Source organism: Pygocentrus nattereri, chromosome 6 (assembly GCF_015220715.1).
Source record: "Pygocentrus nattereri isolate fPygNat1 chromosome 6, fPygNat1.pri, whole genome shotgun sequence".
In the NCBI taxonomy this organism is placed as follows: domain Eukaryota; kingdom Metazoa; phylum Chordata; class Actinopteri; order Characiformes; family Serrasalmidae; genus Pygocentrus; species Pygocentrus nattereri.
In genome coordinates, this window is record NC_051216.1 from 46,263,609 (window position 1) to 46,285,915 (window position 22,307).

At 45.2% G+C, this 22,307-nt stretch overlaps 2 protein-coding genes across 2 annotated transcripts; one reads left to right on the forward strand and one right to left on the reverse strand.

The window, feature by feature from the left end:
- Positions 1-214: 214 nt before the first annotated feature.
- Positions 215-15,542, reverse strand: itm2bb (integral membrane protein 2Bb). The gene is made up of 6 exons (XM_017717968.1): positions 15,268-15,542; positions 7,216-7,347; positions 4,411-4,635; positions 3,619-3,729; positions 2,871-3,021; positions 215-1,588 (listed from the first exon to the last, which is right to left on the reverse strand). Exons 1-6 carry the CDS (start codon positions 15,505-15,507, stop codon positions 1,500-1,502), a joined length of 948 nt encoding a protein of 315 aa, XP_017573457.1. The 5' UTR covers positions 15,508-15,542; the 3' UTR covers positions 215-1,499.
- A 2,319-nt stretch (positions 15,543-17,861) lies between these two features.
- Positions 17,862-21,765, forward strand: LOC119263612 (gastrula zinc finger protein XlCGF67.1-like). The gene is made up of 2 exons (XM_037539227.1): positions 17,862-18,035; positions 20,045-21,765. Exon 2 carries the CDS (start codon positions 20,200-20,202, stop codon positions 20,872-20,874), a length of 675 nt encoding a protein of 224 aa, XP_037395124.1. The 5' UTR covers positions 17,862-18,035; positions 20,045-20,199; the 3' UTR covers positions 20,875-21,765.
- The last annotated feature ends 542 nt before the right edge of the window (positions 21,766-22,307 follow it).

Genomic DNA, 22,307 nt, shown 5'->3' on the forward strand with positions numbered 1-22,307 from the left:
ATAAGCCTCGAAACAGACGGCATGTCTGAAGGTGCTTGGCTCTACTTGACACCACACACAAATTCCTTCTAATTAGCACTAATCACACTGAGCTCTCGTGCAGCGACCAGGTGTCACCGGCTCTACAGCCTTAAATCTCAAGCACAGGCACTTCTGCGCTGCACATGTCAAAGGCAGCTGAACAGCAGAAAAGCCCTCACATCAAACACAAAACTGACGAAAGTTTAAGACTTTATTTTGTCCCTTTACAGGAATTTTATACACAAATTAGCATAACTTTTCCGAACTATGTGGTACATTCCGGAGCACGTCTATAGTACTGTGCTCCACAGAATACAAACATTTTCTTGCCGCTATTAATAAAGCTCTGTTATTGCATGGACTTTCAATTTGAAATTACTCAAGTGAACACCTGAACATTTTTAAAAGGATATTATAATTATCCATGTCATTTTTTTTCCAAAATTTCCATTATACGCTACCATTCAAAAGTTTGGAATCACTGTTTTTATTAATATAAACTGTTAGTTGTGTTGGCAAAAGCAATTTAACTGTGTGGATGTCCGCTCATATCACTTTATTTGGTGACAATCAGGATTTAAAACAGTTGACGTCCACAAAAATTTATCACCCCCACCTCGAATTTCCAGATTTCCTCGTATTTCAAAAGTGATCGAATTTTGAGGATTATAATTTGATTATTAACCAAATTAAACCAAAAATAATTAAATAAAATCAAAACCTTTTGGTGTCCAGTTTATAATACTTGAATCTTTGATTGTTTATGATGTTAATAAAAAAAGAAAAAAAGAAAATTACCTCCAAACTTCCAAAATTTTGAACGGCAGTGTATGTTCATCATTCAATTTCTTCAGGAAATCAGTCCAACTATTCAAATATAAACTTTTAAAAGCTAAACTCGACAGGAGTAAAAACAAAAAGCAAACTTTTGTTCACGTATAGCTTAGTGGTATAAAAATTACTGCAGAATTTCCTCTTCGGCTCTTGGAAAAAAATATAATCATTTCTATAGCATCACCAGCAATTTTGTGCTGTTACTGTTCTTATAGATTTCTAAAGCATTTCGTTTGTCTTACCTCACTCAGAAAATGTCAAGCAAATATCGTCAAATATCAGTAGAAGAAGTGGTGCTTGGACCCCTACAAATCAGTTGAAAGAACTGTAAAGAATATCAGCCTTAATGAGAAACACGCACACACGTACACTCGCGCTCTCTTTTGCACTTTCCCCTTATTGTTTCAGAAACTCTACCTCTGAAGGAGTATTAGACATGCTTAAAGCTTAGAGAAAATCAAAGACCTCGAACACACTTTCACATTGTAGCTACAAAAGTACAGGAGGAAGGCCTAGAAAAAAAACAGATGACAAAACTTCACAACAGTGTGGTGGCGGTTTAAAAAAAAACAAAAAAACAGCTGCTGTGTGAGAGAAGCTCAGGTGCTTCCTCCGTCTCCTTCTCTCGTCGCCTTTCTTTTCTCTCACGGCTCGCAGATCTCGGTCTCCATGACGAATTTGTTCTCGAAATGGCGGATCTTGTGGCAGTTCAGAGCCTCGCGCTTCTGCATGCCTGTAGAAGAGAAGAGAAGAGGAGAGGAGGGAAGAGAAGAGAAGAGGAGAGGAGAGAAGAGGAGAGAAGAGAAGAGAAGAAAAGAGGAGAGAAGAGAAGAGGAGAGAAGAGAAGAGAAGAAAAGAGGAGAGAAGAGAAGAGAAGAGGAGAGAAGAAAAGAGGAGAGGAGAGAAGAGGGGAGAAGAGGAGAGGAGAGAAGAGGAGAGAAGAGGAGAGAAGAGGAGAGAAGAAAAGAGAGAAGAGGAGAGAAGAGGAGAGAAGAGGAGAGGAGAGAAGAGGAGAAAAGAAAAGAGGAGAGAAGAGAAGAGGAGAGAAGAGGAGAGAAGAGAAGAGGAGAGAAGAGGAGAGAAGAGGAGAGAAGAAAAGAGGAGAGGAGAGAAGAGGAGAGAAGAAAAGAGGAGAGGAGAGAAGAGGAGAGAAGAGGAGAGAAGAAAAGAGAGAAGAGGAGAGAAGAGGAGAGAAGAGAAGAGGAGAGAAGAGGAGAGGAGAGAAGAGGAGAGAAGAGGAGAGGAGAGAAGAGAAGAGGAGAGGAGAGAAGAGGAGAGGAGAGAAGAGAAGAGAAGAGGAGAGGAGAGAAGAGGAGAGAAGAGAAGCTCTTTAGTGGTTACTGAGGGCAGTAGGTATGTGTCGGTATCACCAGATACCTGAAAAATCACACCTGTGAATCTACTGATTTGACCAGATTGGGCTTTTCACAATTACTGCACTGAGACACATCAGGGGTTACGAAAGGAGCTGAAGTTCTAACGTCTGAATGACGTTATTGCTACGTTCACATTACAGGCCTCGCTGCTCAAATCCGATCTCTCTGACGTGATGGTTCACCCTCGTTTAGGTCAGTGACTCAAATCCATCATTAATGTGATGAACCTGTGTCCTGAAATGACCCTCATGAGCTCCTCCTACTCAGTAATGTCACGTGACTGAATCGCTGCATCATCAGCACAAACTAACGAGCAGAACGAGCTTCGCTGAGAAGATCATTGACTCTGATCAGCTCTCAGCTTCGTTAGCCAGACGGAGGAGAAAAAGGTGAGGTTGAGGTCAGGGGTCTGTGAGGCCACTAGAGTTCCTCCACACCAAACTGGTCAAATCAGGTCTTTATGGAGCTGCTTTGTGCACAGGGGCTCAGTCATGCTGGAACAGGAAAGGCTCTTCCCCAAACTGCTGACACAAAGTAAAACTAAGAGCCCAAACCCTGATAAACAGGCCCAGCCCATTATCCCTCCTCCGCCAAACTTTACTGTTGGCACTGTGTGTACGTGTACGTGTGCATGCTTACCCAGTATGGTGTCTCGGCGGTGCAGTCTATAGGTGTCTTTGCCTCTGCAAAGTTTGCTAATGAAGAAGCCCAGCTGGTCCATATCATCGAATTTCTCAGTCACCATCATCTGCTCATGCACCAGGTACGTCTGTGGCAGGTAGGTACCAGCCTGGAGACACACACGTAGGTACATGTTTACACCAGAAAAAGCTTAAACCCTCCATCTCTCTCTGTCCAACATATTCCATCAGGTATTCAACCAACACACCACAGTTCAGAAGTGTGGTGAGGGATTCATCTACTACGGTCATCATATCTTTATCAGTATTATGTTGATTTCGAGACCTAAACATCGAGCCAGGACTTTGCGAGTAAGATGTAAAAACGTACAGCGTGGCCCGAAAAACTCCTGAGAAATCCAACCAGACACCTCTGGCTTTTAAATTATATCACAGGCTTTTGATTTCAGTGACGACTCACATCAGTCACTTTCACATCACAACACTTTCAGCATGTTTTTGTTTCCTGACTATGCCTTTTCTTACAGATTAAGCAAAAAAATAATACATATCGCAGCCTTAATTTAACATAGTGATGGCAAAATTCTGTCTGGCACTGAGAAACTGAGCAATGCTGGCTCTTGATGTAGTTGCCAGTGCAACGGTGGCCTCGAATTCTTGGAGTACGATGGCCTCAATATTCACGGGTAACAGGCGCATGACAGAAGCGCTAACGGTAAAGCTGAAGTAGTTGACTGGTCATTCACCTTAATGTTGATGAGCAGATCCACCAGGTCCCGGGGGGGCATGACCACAGACGTGTTGAGAGTGATCACGTAGCACTTGTCCAGGCTCAGGTCCAGATATGCTGTCAGCCCCTGAGAACCAACACAAATCCAGTGAGAATAACACACACACACACACACACACACACACACACACACACACACACACACACCGTGTCTGACACTAATGGCTCTGGCTGCGGTCAGCAACTAATTTTAATAACAACTCGGGACTTTCCACCACTCAACCTGAGGAGCCCCCACAGTTATAACCTGAAAAATCAGTTACGTGTCTTTCTTTTACTCTGTGTTAAAGATGAGTCAGTTCTCAGTGGCTGTAGAATCCACTTTAGAGCAAAAAAAAAAAAAAAAAAAAAAAAAAAAAGTCTGTCCAGTGAAGCCTTCTTTACTGAAAGGTTGGCTGTGCTTACCACGCACTGGTTACTCACTGGTCATTCATTTGTTCCTTTTCATAACCGAATGTTTTAAAACAGAGCAGTAGAATTAAAGCCTGGAGGCAAGGCGGGGTGTGTGGAATCAGTCCAGCTTAGAACAGATCATTTCAGTGGATTATGGTTCAGTGATGTTCCCTGACTGAAGGTACTGAGATGGAGTCTTGACGGTTCCACGCCAGTGACAAGAGGGGCACTGACCCAGAGACAGTCTAGTACTTCTATTTCTAAGAGTGTACAGCTCCAGATCGTTTACTCATCAGTTATCACCCATATTTGATTACATCACCGTATCGTCCAGCGTGACATGCTCGTGTCTCACCTTGTTGAAGTCGTGGACGATGTCGGCTGGGTCGCTGTCGCCGAATTCAGGCACGGGGACGTGGATGAGCGTCATCTCGTCATCCTGCATCACACGCACCGTCTCCTGAATGCTGCGAAGACTGACGGCAGGCTCTTCCGGCATCCCATCGTCCTCCTCGTTGTAGTCTGCAATCCTGTAGTCGTCCTCGCGGTACTTCACCCCGCACACGAACACCTGCCCCTCCTACACACACACACACACACACACACACACACACACACACACACACACACACACACACACACACACAGACGGTGGTTTAATCTCTGTCCAGAAAATGATTCAGTGCCACGGCTCGATTCAATCAACGCTTATTTAGTTATAAAATGTTTTGTTCTTCCTTCAGGAATGTTGTGGGAATATATTTCAGCGAAGGCTTTTTGTTTTCATAGATGAGCAAACAAGATGACACTTATAAACGTGTTTTTACAGTGACAGCTGTGACCCCATTGCTCACTAGCAGCTCACTGACTGTTTACATGCAAATATTTTGCCAATTTGATTGAGTTCATTCCAATTATAGAATCAGACTGAGGTGTTTATCCTCATTCTACTCAACAATCTGATGGAAAATCTCTGTTTACATGCTCACTACAAGTCATTCGATACAAAATTGCACGCATACATAGAGTACCACTTAGTGTAGACGTTACCATGACAACCAGCATCACATGAGGTCCAGTCAGAGTGAGATGAGCAGCAGTGAGCAGTGATTGTGTTTTTAATTGCTTTAAATTGACGTCAGACTCAGGAAAACGTCCTTCACACGTCCTTATTGAAGAAGGCCGAGAGGAAGACGTCGTGTTCTGAGACACATAAGCTGGACGTCCGTCCCACCGCCGTCTTTTAAAGATCAGAGCATGAACTTCGTCTCCTCTGCAGACCAGTTTCTGCTCCGCCGTGTTGAACGGTATAAACTTTCTCTATGACTGAAACTTTCTGATAGGGAACGTAATCGGATACAGGTGTTTACACGGATATTATTCTTCTATTTAATGGATTATTTACAGGATTACCCACCTCGTTCAGCAGGATAGAAATTGTTTTCCGAATGACCTCAATCACACTTGTCTATTCCGACTAAGCTATTAGTCAGATTATTTATGGGTTATCATGTGAACGTGGGTAATGTGGGTAAGAGTCAAACCATCGAAGCGAGGCAGCAGTGCCCTAATTAACCCGATAACATGTACAAAGAGAAACATGCCTTAGTTGATCATATTAATTAAAACAACGGCGTTGGTTTCCATTTCACCAGCAGATGGTCACTAAGGGTCCTGCAGAAAGAGGTCACACTAGACCTACACCTGGTACCACAGTAACAGCCCCCAATCACAGTAAAATCTCTACACTCTAAAAAAAGAGGGTTCTTCAAGGGTTCTTTGTAAAGAAAATGGTTCTATATGGAACCATTAACACTCAAAGGACCCTTTGGAGACCCTTTGATGGAGAATATGCTATAGATGGTCCTATATGGCATCAAAAAAGGTTCTTCTACTGTTCTAATGCTGTAAAGCTTGTAACAATAGAAGAACTCTTTCAGGTGCTATATAGAGCTACTCATCTCGAGTGAACCATCATTATTTGTCAGTACAGTGAGAGCGTTTCACTTTCCTCTTATTCAGGTAACTGTGTTACTGTGCTGCCTATATAGACACTAAAGACAATACGTCCAGCTTTAATTGGATTTTTATGTTTTCACACCTGAGAATTTATTTCAGTCACCTGCGATTCCTTCATTCTGCAAGAATTACGACCAAATCAAAACATGTCCAATATTAAAACCACCTTCATTCTCAGTCCTCACGCAAGCATATCACTGTTGTCGGAAGAAAACCTCGTATCCCCATTTCTGTCGTTTTCCGTTTTTTGGCATGATTTGAAAACGCCTGTTGCTCTTTACATTGTGTGTAAATTTCATGATGAATGGACCAACAGAAACGGCCCAAAATGACATGGAAAAAATTCTGGTTCCATTGACTTCCATTAAAAGTAAACTACGTTTTTTCCTTCTCCTGTAAACTTCCCATTTTGGAGATACGAGGTTTTGTTCCCACAACAGCGATGTGATCTCATTCCGATGTTTTTGGGCATCAAGGTTTTTGACAAAGCCCCAAAACAGCCCAATGCTCTGTAGTTTGAAATTTCCTGTTGATTGACTACAGTGGGAGTGACCAGCACACCTGGATGTTCAGGTAAAGCCTGTTTATGAGGCACTTCTAACGCCCATAATGCTAGCTAACAGCAGCTAAAGGGAAAGTGCGCTGAACCGTACGTTTACATGTTCACGCCAAGTTGTACATTTTTAGATAATTAACAAATCTTGAATGAATATTCGTCAAAATACGTAAAAAACTGAGAAACATCAAAAACCGAATTACAAGGTTTTGCTCCGACAGCAGCGACATATAGTACCAAAAGGTTCTCTGGTAGAACCCTTTTCAGTTTGGTTTTTGTTTAAAGGTTATTTAAAGAACCATATACAAAAGGTTCTCACAGGGTGCTTCCAGTTGTGGTTCTAAACCATTCCCTGTACTAAAGAACCCCCACTAGATCCAGCAGCAACTCAGACTGAAAGCTGGTTCTTCCAGTGTGGCTCTGAGCGATTAAACACATTAAGGAGGAGCTCAAGCGCGTCAAATAAAGCTACTGCAGCAGCTCAGGCAGGTCAAGACAACGAGACGCTCTGCCTCCAACACACACTGCTGTAAACTACTTCCTCACTTGGTCTTTATGTTGCCATGACGGCAGCAGTGATCTCACCTCCAGCACGTAGTACCTGTACAGGTAAGCTCCTCCCACGACCACACCTGAGAGCATGAGGGCCAGTCCCAGGCAGAAGCACCAGCACCACGCCCTCGACTGGCGGACCACAAACTCCGGCGCCTCGGGGTCCTACAGACACAAAGAACACAGAGAACAGGGAGTTACGCTCAGCTGCATTAGAACTGCTGATGAGAGCTTTATAAGAACCACAGCAGAGAACCTTTAGGAACCGAGATGAAGTAGTGCTGGCAGGTATAGAGGAAACTGGAAAAACAGACAGACAGAAAGTCAGACAGATACAGAAAGACAGACAGACAGAAGGAGAAAAAAGACAGATAGAAAAAGAGACAGAAAGAAAGAGAAAAAAGACAGACAGACAGACAGACAGAAAGAAAGAGAAAAAAGACAGACAGACAGACAGACAGAAAGAAAGAGAAAAAAGACAGACAGACAGACAGACAGAAAGAAAGAGAAAAAAGACAGACAGACAGACAGAAAGAAAGAGAAAAAAGACAGACAGACAGACAGAAAGAAAGAGAAAAAAGACAGACAGACAGACAGAAAGAAAGAGAAAAAAGACAGACAGACAGACAGAAAGAAAGAGAAAAAAGACAGACAGACAGACAGAAAGAAAGAGAAAAAAGACAGACAGACAGACAGAAAGAAAGAGAAAAAAGACAGACAGACAGACAGAAAGAAAGAGAAAAAAGACAGACAGACAGACAGAAAGAAAGAGAAAAAAGACAGACAGACAGACAGAAAGAAAGAGAAAAAAGACAGACAGACAGACAGAAAGAAAGAGAAAAAAGACAGACAGACAGACAGAAAGAAAGAGAAAAAAGACAGACAGACAGACAGAAAGAAAGAGAAAAAAGACAGACAGACAGACAGAAAGAAAGAGAAAAAAGACAGACAGACAGACAGAAAGAAAGAGAAAAAAGACAGACAGACAGACAGAAAGAAAGAGAAAAAAGACAGACAGACAGACAGAAAGAAAGAGAAAAAAGACAGACAGACAGACAGAAAGAAAGAGAAAAAAGACAGACAGACAGACAGAAAGAAAGAGAAAAAAGACAGACAGACAGACAGAAAGAAAGAGAAAAAAGACAGACAGACAGAAAGAAAGAGAAAAAAGACAGACAGTCTCATTACACAGGCCTATAACCGAAGATCAGCCAGTCCGCCCTGGAGTTCCTGAATCATGAGCCGGGGATTTCAGGGGGTTAGTGACCCCTGAGGTCTTCAGTACTGCTGCTCTCAGCTCCCAGGACACCGGTCAATCGTCACTGTGCGTTTGGACCGTTTCGTTCTGCTTTAATAAAACGGAACCTTACAAAGATCAGAAACGTTGACCACACGGAAAACCCCCATCCAGAAAGGGAACCTGCTGTTTATTCAGTTTCACGGATTTGGAACCGACGTTTCGACACGGATGCGAACAGATGAGTGTCAAAGTGAAAACATGTTACTATGGATACGTGGAATTAACTTGCACAATTTCTATTCACTGGCCGAGTTTAACATATTAAAAATGAATAAAACGTAAAATATAAACTGCGCCGTGACTTTTGCACCAGCCATTTCACGTTTTATCACCCCCCCCCCGGCCCATCCGGCCGTATATTTTACCATATATGAATACTGCGGTTGGAACAAAACCTCGTATCTCCACGTTTGTCCATTTTCCGTTTTTGACACGATGTGAAAAGGCCTGCCGCCCTTTACACTGTGTGTAAATTTCATGATGGACGGACCAAAAGGAACGTCCCAAAACGACATGGGAATAAATCTGGTTCCATTGATCTGCATTAAAAATAAAGTATGTTTTTCCTTCTCCTGTAAAGTTCCCGTTTTGTGGATTTGGGGTTTTGCTCTGACAGCATCACTTATGTGAAATTATTGCTGCTGGTTGATGCTGAGCATGTTCCACTTATGCAAACAGTCTCGCCCGCATGCAAAATATAGACAGGCCTGAAACGAAACCTTTGTGGACACATATGCAGATTCAAGCTTCTAAGAAGGAAACAAAGAGCTCAGCATAAAAAAACATTATCTGTGTGTGTCGGATCTGCCCTGAACAGATCTGCCCTCCCTGATAAGCGTGCAAAACGCAGAGCATCTCTACACAGAAAAGACGGCATGTCTAAACAGAGCCCGGCCTCCCTGACCCCTTGTTACTGAGCTACAGGGCAGTGGTTGAGATCTTCCCTCTGAAATGAGCCCCTCTAATAAAAGAGCATCACTTCACTAACAGCTACTAGCGCCGCTCTGTAGGCGACCCTGCCCGTCTGCAGGGACAGCAGAGGAGGGGAAAGTTCAGCTCCTCACTGCTGGGCTTTAGTTACATTTAGGCATCATACGCCTTCAAAGAGGGGGGCAGTTATTTATTATCACCCCCCCTAATTCTTCAGTGAAGTCAGAGATTCTCCAGATTCTTGTTCGAATTTTCCCGTTCCACCTTAAATGGAGCAGTTCTGATTCCTAAGGCGCCAGAATGTATCCATTTAAGGTGGAACGGGATTTAGCCAGACAGCTCGCTGAGACGTCAGCAAACGACTAGTGTTTTTTATGCTTGATAAGAAGAAATAATCCACTGAAACCACATTAGACAAAGATAATATGACGGTTATTGTCGTTTTTCAACAGAGAAAATTCCCACGTTCGTGGGTTTCTTTGGTCTCTCGTGCTCCGTTTTCCCAGTTTTTCTATTTTCCCTCATCTCTCTCTGTTTGGAGTCTCTGAAAAACCTGTTTGGAGGGCCATGCAGCTCTAACACTTCACCCTCCCCCTCTATCTCAACAAGACTCGGCACACCTCTCCTCTAAGCATGAACATGCAAAACGGAGGGGTAGGGCTAAGAGGTAGGGGCGAGGGGTGAAACGGGACTGGGCGCAAAAAAACAGCACCACAAACCATAAATTCTGCTGCCCCTTCAGATGAGCTAATGAGCCCAAGACCGCTGCTTAGCCTACCTATGGCTACTCTACCTCGGACTCATTCACGTCATTTTCTTTAGATTAGATTAAGATTAATTGACCCTTATTAGTCCCACAACTGGGGAAATTCCTCCTCCGCATTTAACCCATCCGTGAAGTGAAACACCACATACACACTAGTGAACACACACACTAGGGGGCAGTGAGCACACTTGCCCAGAGCGGTGGGCAGCCCAATCCGCAGCGCCCGGGGAGCAGTTGGAGGTTAGGTGTCTTGCTCAAGGACACCTCAGTCATGTGCTGTCGGCTCTGGGGATCGAACCGGCGACCTTCCGGTCACGAGGCTGGATCCCTGACCTCCAGCCCATGACTTTAACGTGACATACGGTAAGTGAGATGCACCTTCAGTCTAATGTCTTAGTCTCGTGAGGCCAGGCACTTCTTAAACTTTTGGTGTCGGACTGCGATGAAATGTGGGATTAAAATAAAAAACTATAAAAAAACTATAAAAATAAAAAAACTGAAGGGTAAAAAAGTGAAAAACGGGTGCATCGATACTGATCCCTGAATTGTTGGCTCCCTACTCTGGGCTTACCAGCAGTTTACCAACGAGAGTCTGATGTCCAAAAAACATGGTCTGGTTTATTCTGGCGCCGCTAGCAGTGGCAGGTTATTCGCTGCTCGACCACCAAAGCGAAACCGGCTTTGTCTATTACTTGTAGCCACGTCAGCTGCGTAAATCACCACGTACGTCGCAGTGAATCAAACCCTTTGGATAACGTGAAATTTGTTGTGTTAATTGGGTAAATTTGGCCAAACCAACGAGTTTATGTGCAGCGGAGTCGCTCTGTGCACAGGGTTCATGCCGTGGTACAGAGTTTATCTGTGGTTTCTGCAGCAGCGCTTTCAGCCGAGAAGAGGAAACCAGAGCAACGCGGTGAGTCAGCGAGAAGATATTCCGAGCACAGACCTCTCACCCGAGCTAAAGCGTGAGAGCGAGACTGGGTGACCCTTCAAATCAACACTTTCGCTTTCAATACGTTCAGTCCTTCAACACACCAAGCGAACGCTGCGCCGACACCATATTCCGCCTGAACGCGAACCAAACTGCGCCTGCTAGTTGGGCCAAAGTGGGTGGAGACTCATTAGCATATCTAAAGGTGAAGAGTTCTATTCAGTAACGTATGCGGCATTCATTCAATCACAGCGCCATCGCCGTCGGTCCGTACCGTGTACGTTCTAATCGCGGCGCCAGCAACGTCGGTCCAGAACGCGCACGTTCTAATCGTGGCGCCAGCAACGTCGGTCCAGACCGCGCACGTTCTAATCGTGGCGCGATGAACGTCGGTCCAGACCGCGTACGTTCTAATCGTGGCGCCTCAACGTCGGTCCAGACCGCGTACGTTCTAATCGCAGCGCCATCAACGTCGGTCCAGACCGTGTACGTTCTAATCGCGGCGCCATCAACGTCGGTCCAGACCTTGTACGTTCTAATCGCGGCGCCATCAACGTCGGTCCAGACCTTGTACGTTCTAATCGCGGCGCCATCAACGTCGGTCCAGACCGTGTACGTTCTAATCGCGGCGCCATCAACGTCGGTCCAGACCGTGTACGTTCTAATCGTGGCGCCTCAACGTCGGTCCATACCGCGTACGTTCTAATCGCGGCGCGTTGAACGTCGGTCCAGACCGTGTACGTTCTAATCGTGGCGCCTCAACGTCGGTCCATACCGCGTACGTTCTAATCGCAGCGCCATCAACGTCGGTCCAGACCGCGTACGTTCTAATCGCAGTGTGATGATGCGACAGCAGTACGTCTGCATTTAGTTTCATTTTCATAGAGAACATTTTATCACACTTGACCCTCGTTTCCTCAAATCAACACATTTCTAAAAGTTGGCAGTTATTAACCTCCTAAACTTGCTCTGCGCAACAAGCACGCAGCACAAAACAAGCAGCCTGACGTTTTAAAGAGGAAATTTTTTATTAGTCAGTTGGCAATACACTGTAAAAATGGCTCACAGATCAACCTAAAAATACTTCATGTACTAAACAAATAAAGTATCTACTTTTATTTAAAATACCTAAATACATTCTGGAATGAGTGGCTCAGTCAGTCAGTGTAATCTGGCTTGAATAAAACTAGTTCAAAGGCTAATTCACTTACATGAGGTCACGTTTCAGATCTGAGGCTTCTTCACAGTGTAATCTGCCCTCATGGTTTTAGCTTTAAAACTCATTCAAACAACATCCACCTGCAGATCCAAAAAACTCCAAAAACACACAGAGTCCAGGAACGTGGGCCGTCTGCGTGCCTTGTGATCCGTGTGTGTGTTGTGTGATTTGAAGAGAAGCAAATTTGCACAAAACCTGTCAAACCAGAACAAACCACATCTGATAACACAGCGCAGAGCAGCGAGTACGCAAGCCTCGGCGTTTACGAAAGGATTAAAGCGGAATTCAACTGCGCCGTTCCAAAATTTCCGTATGATTTGTTCGCTGAGGTGTAAAGGAAATCATTCCGAGCGGTTTGGAGTGAAACACTCTGTTCTGGAGATGCAACCCCACCGGAGGGTAAGAGGACCGGCTCGACACAGTGATTTATCAGTCCACTCAGGCTTTAGCAGCAGCTTCAGTGTCTGTAAAGCCGTTTTTTGAGTTCTTCTTTACAGTAAATCTTTATGTGCTGACAGCATAACAGTTAATAAACAAGCACTGATGGTGTTTATTTGAAAGACAGTACAAATATATATATATATATCTCACTGTTGTCGGAACAAAACCTCTTATCTCCAAAATGGTAACTTTACAGGAGAAAGAAAAAGCATACTGTAGTTTTAATACAAGTCAGTGGAACCAGACGTCTTTCCGTGTCATTCCGGGCCGTTTCTTTCGGCCCATTCATTATGAAATGTACACACAGTATAAAGAACAACGGGAATTTTTTAAATGATGTCAAAAACTGAAAACCGACAAAAATGGAGATACGAGGATTTTTTTTCCTGAAAGCAGCGATATGAAAGTGTGTGACGTTGCCATGGCAGCGACTGACAGGTACACGCAGCGCTGCTCTGACTAATCGCACAAACACCACACGCGTATTAAAAACGCAGGACCTGTCCGAGCAAGTTTCCCTCCGGTTCGGACGCAGGTACCCGACAGTGACGGTGTGCGTCAGACGCGCAGCAGAAAGTGATGAAATCAGCCCTTCGACGAGGCTTTAGTGCCCATAACTGACCCTTAGACATCATCAGAGGAGCAGGTGACCGGCAGTGAAGGACAAACAAGCAGCACATATTTACCCCAAACCTGAATATCACACACACACACGCTCCACACACACACACACATACACACACACGCGCTCCACATACACACACACACGTGCTCCACTTCACTGAGTGTGTTCAGATGCAGTCAATAATCTGGTCATGATCGGATTTCCGATGATTCGAATGGTCGTGTAAACGTCACAGTCCGATCCAGATAACGGATAAATGAAGAGGCTGGATTTGAGCTCAGCAGTCAGACTTCTCAGCGCGACAGAGAGACAGACAGACAGAGAGACAGAGAGAGAGAGACAGATAGACAGAGACAGAGAGAGAGAGAGAGACAGAGAGAGAGAGAGAGAGACAGAGAGAGAGAGACAGACAGACAGAGAGAGAGACAGACAGACAGAGAGAGAGACAGACAGACAGAGAGAGAGAGAGAGACAGACAGACAGAGAGAGACAGACAGAGACAGACAGACAGACAGACAGACAGAGAGAGACAGACAGAGACAGACAGACAGACAGACAGACAGACAGAGACAGACAGACAGAGAGACAGACAGAGAGACAGAGAGACAGACAGACAGACAGACAGAGAGACAGAGAGACAGACAGACAGACAGAGAGACAGAGAGACAGACAGAGAGAGCAGCCGTGTTCACTGCCGTTTCCTGTCAGAGGAATTTGTTAAACATGAACTCAGACAAAGGAAAGACAGAAGACTCCACCACAGCTCAGCCGCCTGTCCTGCGTTAAAGCAGCAGCTCCGGCTTCATCTGGAATACTGATGAAGGAAAACAGCTCCCATCACCACCACTCCGAATGATCCTTTAATTATGCGGCTACTGGAATTTCCCTTTAATCTCAAGCCCAAGGCCACCATGCCCAATGCTGAGCGCCGGGCCGAGGGGCTTAAAGCCCCCCAGCATTGGGCTGTGGAGCAGTGGAGCTGGGTTCTCTGGAGTGACTGAGCTCCATTACCTCCAGAGCTGATCATAAAACTTCAGCAGCGCACCTGACTTCACTAACGCTCTTGAGGCTGCCATCAAATCCTCACAGCAATGTTCCAACATCTAGAAAGCCTTTGCGGAAGAGTCTAAAGCTGTTACTGCAGCAAAAACTCTCGATTAACATCCTTCAAAACAAAGTGAAACAGCGGCTCGCCTGTTTTTCCAGAAAAGAGGACCCATAACTAGCGGTGGGTAATCCAGATCCAAACAGTAAAATCCTCCCCGGGATTTTGTTCCAACTACTTCACTCCTCTAATTTGCTCAAACCAGCAGCAAAGGTGTTCAGGCAGTTGGAACAAAATCCTGGTGAGGGTTTTTATACTTTGGACCTGGATTACCCACCAAGCAAGCCGTCAGCCATTTCTGATCTCTGGTGTCGGGGAACGGCCTCACGCGGTCAAGCAGAACCAAAATCCGCCCCAGGGTTCGTTTCACGGTCAAAGTAAAGCCGCTAGATCAGCTTTAGTTTTGGATCGCGTTCAAGCCGCGCTCCGAATCCGATCGTTCCGTTCCACCTTAAACGGTGGCGCAGCGGCGCTCTGGCGCTGCGGCGCCTGCTCGGGCTGCAGCCTGAGCTGCCGCGCCGCTTAAGGTGGAACGGAACAATCGACCGAGACGCGGCAAGAAAGATCAAATATCGTCCGCGGTGCGTTCGACATTTGGTGGAAGTCGTCTGTCGTGCACTGCAGCTCTGTCTGCATCGATAATACAGAGATATTCCGCCTCTAAATCGCTTTACAGCCTCTTTAATCCCCCCGGCAGCTCTTCGTGGAGTCGGTCTCTCAGCTAAGCTACTTCAGCCGCTTTCGCTTTGATGGAAAAACAGACGCTACCTTGCCGTCCGGAATGAGCGTCTCGCTGTCCTTTTTCACGTCCTTCTGGGCCAGCGCCGTGTTGAACGTCACTTTGACCATGATGAAGCTGTCTAGGGAAAGAGTTCCTGAAGAAATACGGGAGCGAACGGCGGTCCGGAGCTGTGAGGTCCTCTCCTGAGCAGCGGTGTTTTGGCTGTGACGCAGATACAGATGGGCGGAGGGCGTAAATGACACGTTTCTGCCAGCAGGGGGCGACATTTCCCCCCACAGCGCAGCCACGGATTACCAACTGAATTAGATCAGATTCGACCTTATTGTCATTGTGCAGAGTTCAGGCACAGAACCAATGAAATGCAGGTAGCACCTAACCAGAAGTGCAAAATACATTATTATTTACACATAAAGTGGTATAGTGGTTAAAATATAGGTATGGATATAATATCCACAGATCAGGCATAACATTATGACCATTACATCCTTCTTTCTACACACACTAACACACCACCACCACTGTCAGTGTCACTGCAGTGCTGAGAATGACCCACCACCCAAATAGTGCCTGCCTTGTGAGAGTGCACAAAATCCTTCATTTCATACTAATGCTCTTATGGCTGAACGCAATCAAATCCTCACAGCGACGTTCCAACATAAGAATAGAGGCTGTTACCACAGAAGAAGGGGAAGAAACTCCCGATTAATATCCTTCGTTTCAAAGGAAAAACAAAGTGAAACAGCACTTGGGGGTTTTTTTTGTTGTTTTTTTTTTCGGAAAAGGGAACAAACATTTCCGATTTCTAAGAAAGGCCTTTCTATACTGTGCATAGTACAGTCTTAATGGGCGGTGTGTTTCAAAAGTTTGTCCAAGTCTTCCCGAGCCCATGTAATGATACCCATCATAGCCAGGCTCAATGCATCCGAGGGGATGAAAATGACAGGCACTCAGTTGTGGTTTTCGGCCTTTCCCTTTACGCGCAATGATTTCTCTGGATTCCCCGAAACTTCTAATGTTATTATGCACCAACTGTGCATAATAGCAAGTACAAGCCTTGGCTCATCCTTGCTTATGAAATAAACTTTTCCTGGGTGTATGCACAAGCATGATTGCATCGCCTGTTTAATATTTTTTTTAATATTCCACAATGTTCCTAGCCTTAAATTGCTCCTGTCCCAACTTTTTTGGAACATGGTGCAGATATCACTTTCAGAAAGAACAGATGTTCATAAAAACCAACAACGTTTATAAGGCAAAACATTACATATCATGTCTTTTTACTGTATTTGTTCACATTCTGTATGTATGGCTGAAATGCATTTCACATGTTTCTGCGCTGATGTACATTAAGCTAAATAAACTTTCTGGGCAGTTTTCATTTATTTTCAAATGTATTTGTTATGTACAATTTCCATTTCTTTTCTATGTCGCTGTTGTCAGAAGGAAACCTCGGATCTCCGCTTTTGACGTTTTTCGTTTTTCCACATAATTTGAAAATACCTGTCGCCCTTTACGTTGAACGTAAATTTTATGATGAATGGACCAAAAGAAATGACCCAACATGACTTTTAAGTGCTGTATGTCTGGTTCCATTGACCTACAGTAAAAGTAAAGTGTGTTTTTTTACTTCTCCAGTAAAGTTAGTGAGTCTAACCCATTTCTGACTTTCGTCAATAGATTTTGAATGGAGGCCTTTCTTCTTCTTTCGGCTGCTCCCTTTAGGGGTCGCCACAGCGGATCATCTGCCTCCATCTCGCCCTATCCACTGCCTCCTCTACTTTCACACCAACCATCTCCATGTCCACCTTCACTACATCCATAAACCTTCTCTGAGGTCTACCTCTTCTCCTTCTACCCGGCAGCTCCATCTCCAACATTCTTTGACCAATATATCCACTAGATTTTGAATGGAGGCCAAATGTCTATAAAGGAATACGCACCCTTGGGTTTTCTGCCCACAGTGTAAATTCAAAACATGACAAAATATGAAATCTGATTCACTATATATGTTGTCAAATGCTTCAAGGGTTCTTTAATAAAGGGAATGGTTTTGTATAGAACCAAGAACACACAAAGAAAGTTTGCATGCTTTTTCCCTGTAGAACACCTTTAGATCCCACTAGGAAACCATCAGATGCATTTAGAATCAGCCATTGTTCACTGGTTAAAACATTAGGATCCTTCACATTGTGATATTAAACTGTTAAAATAGCCAAAACACATCAAAACCATCGGGAACTTAGTCAAAACTACGCGTAAAATGGTTTCATCTCTGCTGTGTCCCTTTATCAGCCTTTTTTGGGGGTAAAATTAAGCGGAGTCGAGGAGTCGATTCCCGCCGCAGAAGTCGAGAGTCGGAATCGACTCCACAAAGCTCAGATTCAGCTTCTTCCAAACTCCACTGTGTTCTCGACGGTTGCTACGGAGAAGTAGACGGCCTCAACAACTAGCCAATCACAGCGCAGGAGGCCGGATGGTAGCCAATCACAGCGCAGGAGGCTTCGGAAGTTTCACTTTTCTACGTTTGCCGTGGTGATGTGAATGACTGCTAAAGTGTCCAATCAGAGGAGCGTTTGAGATGGTGTTACCCAATCACGGCGCAGGAAGGGGAATTCAGCGCGGCTAGCTCAGCTGCTCGGTTATGTTTATTTATATCTGACAAACATTTCCAGGCTGATATCAGTTAATTAAACCGCTGTAGGTTGGATTTTTCACTTAATTTCTTCTCAGAGGAGAGGAATGTTTGCATTTAATTCAAGATTTTGCTCCCATAATCGGCAAGACAAGCTCTGAGGTGAGTTAACTGAATCATTTACCACTAACTTTGCATTTAACTAACCAAGCGTTCTCTGTGCTTCTCTTACTTGACCAAGTTAGAGGACTAACGTTGGGTTAGGTTAGGTTAGGATTGCAGCCCCAATATCTACTCTAACGTTTAGTCATCAGGGACGATAGAGAAATTAGGAAAATGCAAGCCTAAATCTATAAATCTACAGTATATACAGAGGTGTAAAGTTCAGGTCCATAAAGTAAAAAGTCCCTCCCAGGATTTGGTTCCAACCAGCTGGCTTCTCTAGTTAGATCACACCACCAGCGGAGTTGGCCAGGCAGTTGGAACAAAATCCTGGGAAGGATTTTTCTTTCTGGACCTTAATTTTACACCTCTGAGTATATGTGATTTACGTTTAGCAAGATCGGTTGTTTGGATGTTTCAGTTCCACCTTAAATGGTGTCTGAGGTGCCAGGATGTAACTGCTACACCATTTAAGGTGGATCGGGCAAATTCGAACGAGAAGCCTACTTTAGCCTCATCTTATCCACCTTCTACCAATCTCTGAAATGGCCCATTGTAGATTTTATTGATGGTTGGCAAAATAGTTGTTTGGTACATTACTGCCACTTACTGGATTGGAATATGGACCAATATAATCCGCCGCTGATCAACAGACTCCTCATGCCATACCAGGGGGGTAGAAAGCGGCGAAGGCATTGGGAAGGGGGAGGGGGTAGGAGGGAGTGAGGGAATGGGGAGGGGAGGGAGGGGAGGGAGGGGAGGGGGGGAGAAGGGGCCTGAAGAAGGCGCCCTACTCGGCATCCCAGTCCAGGTATCTCAGTTTGCAGGGTGGTATGGCGATAACAGCAAAATTGCCATGGAGACAACCTTGATCGGGCCCAGGCAGAGTCAACAATCAGCAGGAATCCAGGGAAGTGGTGGAGGATGAAGAGCGTCTCGCAGCAGTGTTCCTCTGGGGGAGATGTGATGTACCAGCCAAGGCCAAGGTCCGTGCTGATACGGGGAGCCGAAAGCAGATAAGAAGGTGTTGCAGGCTTCGAGCGAGTAGCCGTATTTTTTTATGATAGCTCACCAAGTCCATTATGGTCACACAAACGATCAATTTCCTTTGCAAAGCCGCCAACTTCTCCACGATGTTATCCAGGGTACGACTTACAGTCAAAGACTGAGTGTTGACAGCTCTGCCCACCACGTCAATCATGTCAGGCAGCTTCAAGGGGCCGCGGACAGCTGCCCCCATTCTGCGAATTTTGTGATACACTAGGGCAATGCCTAATCCAATCAGCAAAACACCTGTGATCATGGTTCCGAATAGGTAGACGTCCTCAATATCCTCCACGGAGAGAGCCGCCAGGCACACGACACGCCACCTCTCCCATGCGTCCATCGTGTAGCCAGCTGCAAACGTTCTGGCAGGACAGGCTGGTTCCCCCGAACCAGAACTTCTCATCGAGAAGATGGTGTCAATTGCGCTGAGAGACCATTTGATCAAATCCATTTTTTAGGTTTGAAGAACAGCGCGGAGAGAGTCTCTCAGTAAAGAGCTCAGACAGTAGACTAGACACAGGAGCAAAGCAGGAGAGATAAGAGAGAGGAGAGGGAGAAAGTGCGACCGCCTTCATTGAGAGCCAAAGTAGTGGTGTAAAGTGCCGCCACTGGACTCTAGAGCAGTGGAGACGTGTTCTCTGGAGTGACCAATCACACTTCTCCGTCTGGCAATCTGATGGACGAGTCCGGGTTTGGTGGTTGCCAGGAGATGGTACTTGTCTGACTGCATTGTGCAGAGTGTAAAGTTTGGTGGAGGGGGGATCATGGTGCGGGGTTGTTTTCCAGGAGTTGGGCTCGGCCCCTTAGTTCCAGTGAAAGGAACTCTTAATGCTTCAGCACCAAGAGATTTTGTAAAGTTTCATGCTCCCAACTTTGTGGGAACAGTTTGGGGACGGCCCCTTGGTTACTATGATTGCGTTTCCCATTGAGTTTCTAACATTATCTCTCTTTTGTTCCTTCAGAAATGAGTGAGATCATGTTGCAGCTCTTCTTCGGTTCTGTGTGTCCACTTTCCCACGCAGTTCACATGTACCTCCATAAACACATCAAGAGAGACCGCCAAAATCAGCCGAGACTATGAGGATCTGACACCCGGATTGCCTCCACTGCTCAGCAGATGTCTTCTGCTGCTCTCTGTAGTCATACATCTGAAGGACAGGAGCAGAAAGCCACGTGGAAGGAGAGGAATCACCTCTGTTCTGAGTGTGGGAAGCGTTTCACGCTGCAGAGTAGCCTCCAACGACACCGGCGCATCCACACAGGAGAGAAGCTGTGCTACTGTCCAGAATGTGGGATGAGTTTTCGTGAAAGAGGCGCTCTCAGAATACACCACCGCACCCACACCGGCGCCAGGCCTTATCGCTGCTCAGAGTGCGGGAAGTGTTTCAGCGTTGGCGGCACTCTCCGAAAACACCAGCGCATTCATACAGGAGAGAAGCCGTACCGCTGTTCAGACTGCGGGAAGAGCTTTACCCAGCAGAGCGGCCTGCAGGGGCACCAGCGCATTCACGCGGGAGAGAAACCGTTCTACTGCTCGGAGTGCGGGATGTGCTTTAGTGAAAAAGGGAATCTCAAAAGACACCAGCGCGTTCACACGGGAGAGAAACCGTATCGGTGCTCCGAGTGCGGGAAAGGTTTTAGTGAGATTGGTCACCTCAGAACACACCAGCGCGTTCACACGGGGGAGAAACCGTACTTCTGCTCAGAGTGCGGCCGAATATTCAGACATTCGAGTAGCTTGAAGAGACACAAATGTACGAACGAGGAGCCGAGAACGCCTGACGACGCGTGAGGAATAGTCCACGGGCACATGGGTATTTTATAAAACCCATCCACACCAGCACCGTTTTTATCCATCTATTACTCTCCTTACTTTGGAAGAGAAAAACATTACTTCAAGTCGATGAAACCGGCTCTGATCCTTATTTAGTTTCCCCTGAATTCCTGGTGCCACTTAAACTGGTGGGAAGCTACTAAATTTGTGTTTTCCAGACGTTTATATTTATCTCATACTCAGCCCCTCTCCCTATTCTGGCGAGTCTCTCACAGCATTTAAAAGCACAGAAGCCCACCGGCTCTTCACGTCAGGGTGGGTGAAGGATCCCGTGGTGTTGCATAAAGAGGAGATAAACTCTGATCATAGGAGGGAAACGACATCAGCTAATTAACACAGACGTGATCAATGCCAGCCTTTAGAGAACTTAAGCTGATGGTATCAGCCGAGAGATAAACGTCTAGACGTCTAGTCGTCCCCCTAACGGAGCTGCAATCAGCTGGTCTATCTTTACTTCTCTGTTTCTGGAGATGTTAATGATGCTTGAATGGAGAAATAAAATCCATTATTAAGTATTATTACCTGAGAACTGTTCTGTAATGGTTTCTGTCCTAACTTAAGTCTTAAGGTGACAACAAAGCAGGTAAGATATCTTTAAGGGTCATCCTCGATTCTCTGCTCTCCCAACTGCTACCGTGACCCTATATGGACTAAGCGGTTAACGATGATGAATGAAAGAATGACATTACAACAATAGAACATCTATACAGAACCATATTCAACACATTCTGCATCCGTCTGAAGAACCATTTCATGATGCAAAGAACAGTTGAATCATGCAAAGGCTTTCATTGAGTGTTCATGGTTCTATATAGTGTGATTGTAATAAAGAACCAATGAAGAACCATTCTTAAGTGTGTACTGTGTGTTTTACTATTAGAACATACAGAGGCTCTTGCTGCAAGTGTATGTCTGCTAATTGAGCTAAGGCAAGCAAACGTTCAAGGGCAACTTGAACTGAGTTTGAGTTTTACGTTGCGGTTACGTCACATCTTCTTCCGTGAGTTTATTGGCTGGTTGTAAAACAGAAATCTGATGACTGTCTGACTCCTGTAGAGCTTTCCCATTATCTGCTTATCATTTATTATTTATATCATTATCATTTTTCCTGGCTGTTTATACAACCAAACCACAACCAAACACTGGACGGCATTTGGAGGCAGGCAGAAATCACTACACTTTGATCAAAGATTACAGAGAAAGAGTCATTTTGACTTTTTAATGAAATGTCACAATGGATTGTGCTTCATGTGGCCGAGAACATGAACTAAGAAGGTTAAAAAGGTCCATCTTGATTTCAAGGTAACATTAACATCACCATTCACTGGAACTAGGAGGCCCAAACCTAAACACTGGAAAACAGACCCAGACGATTATCCCTCCTCCACCAA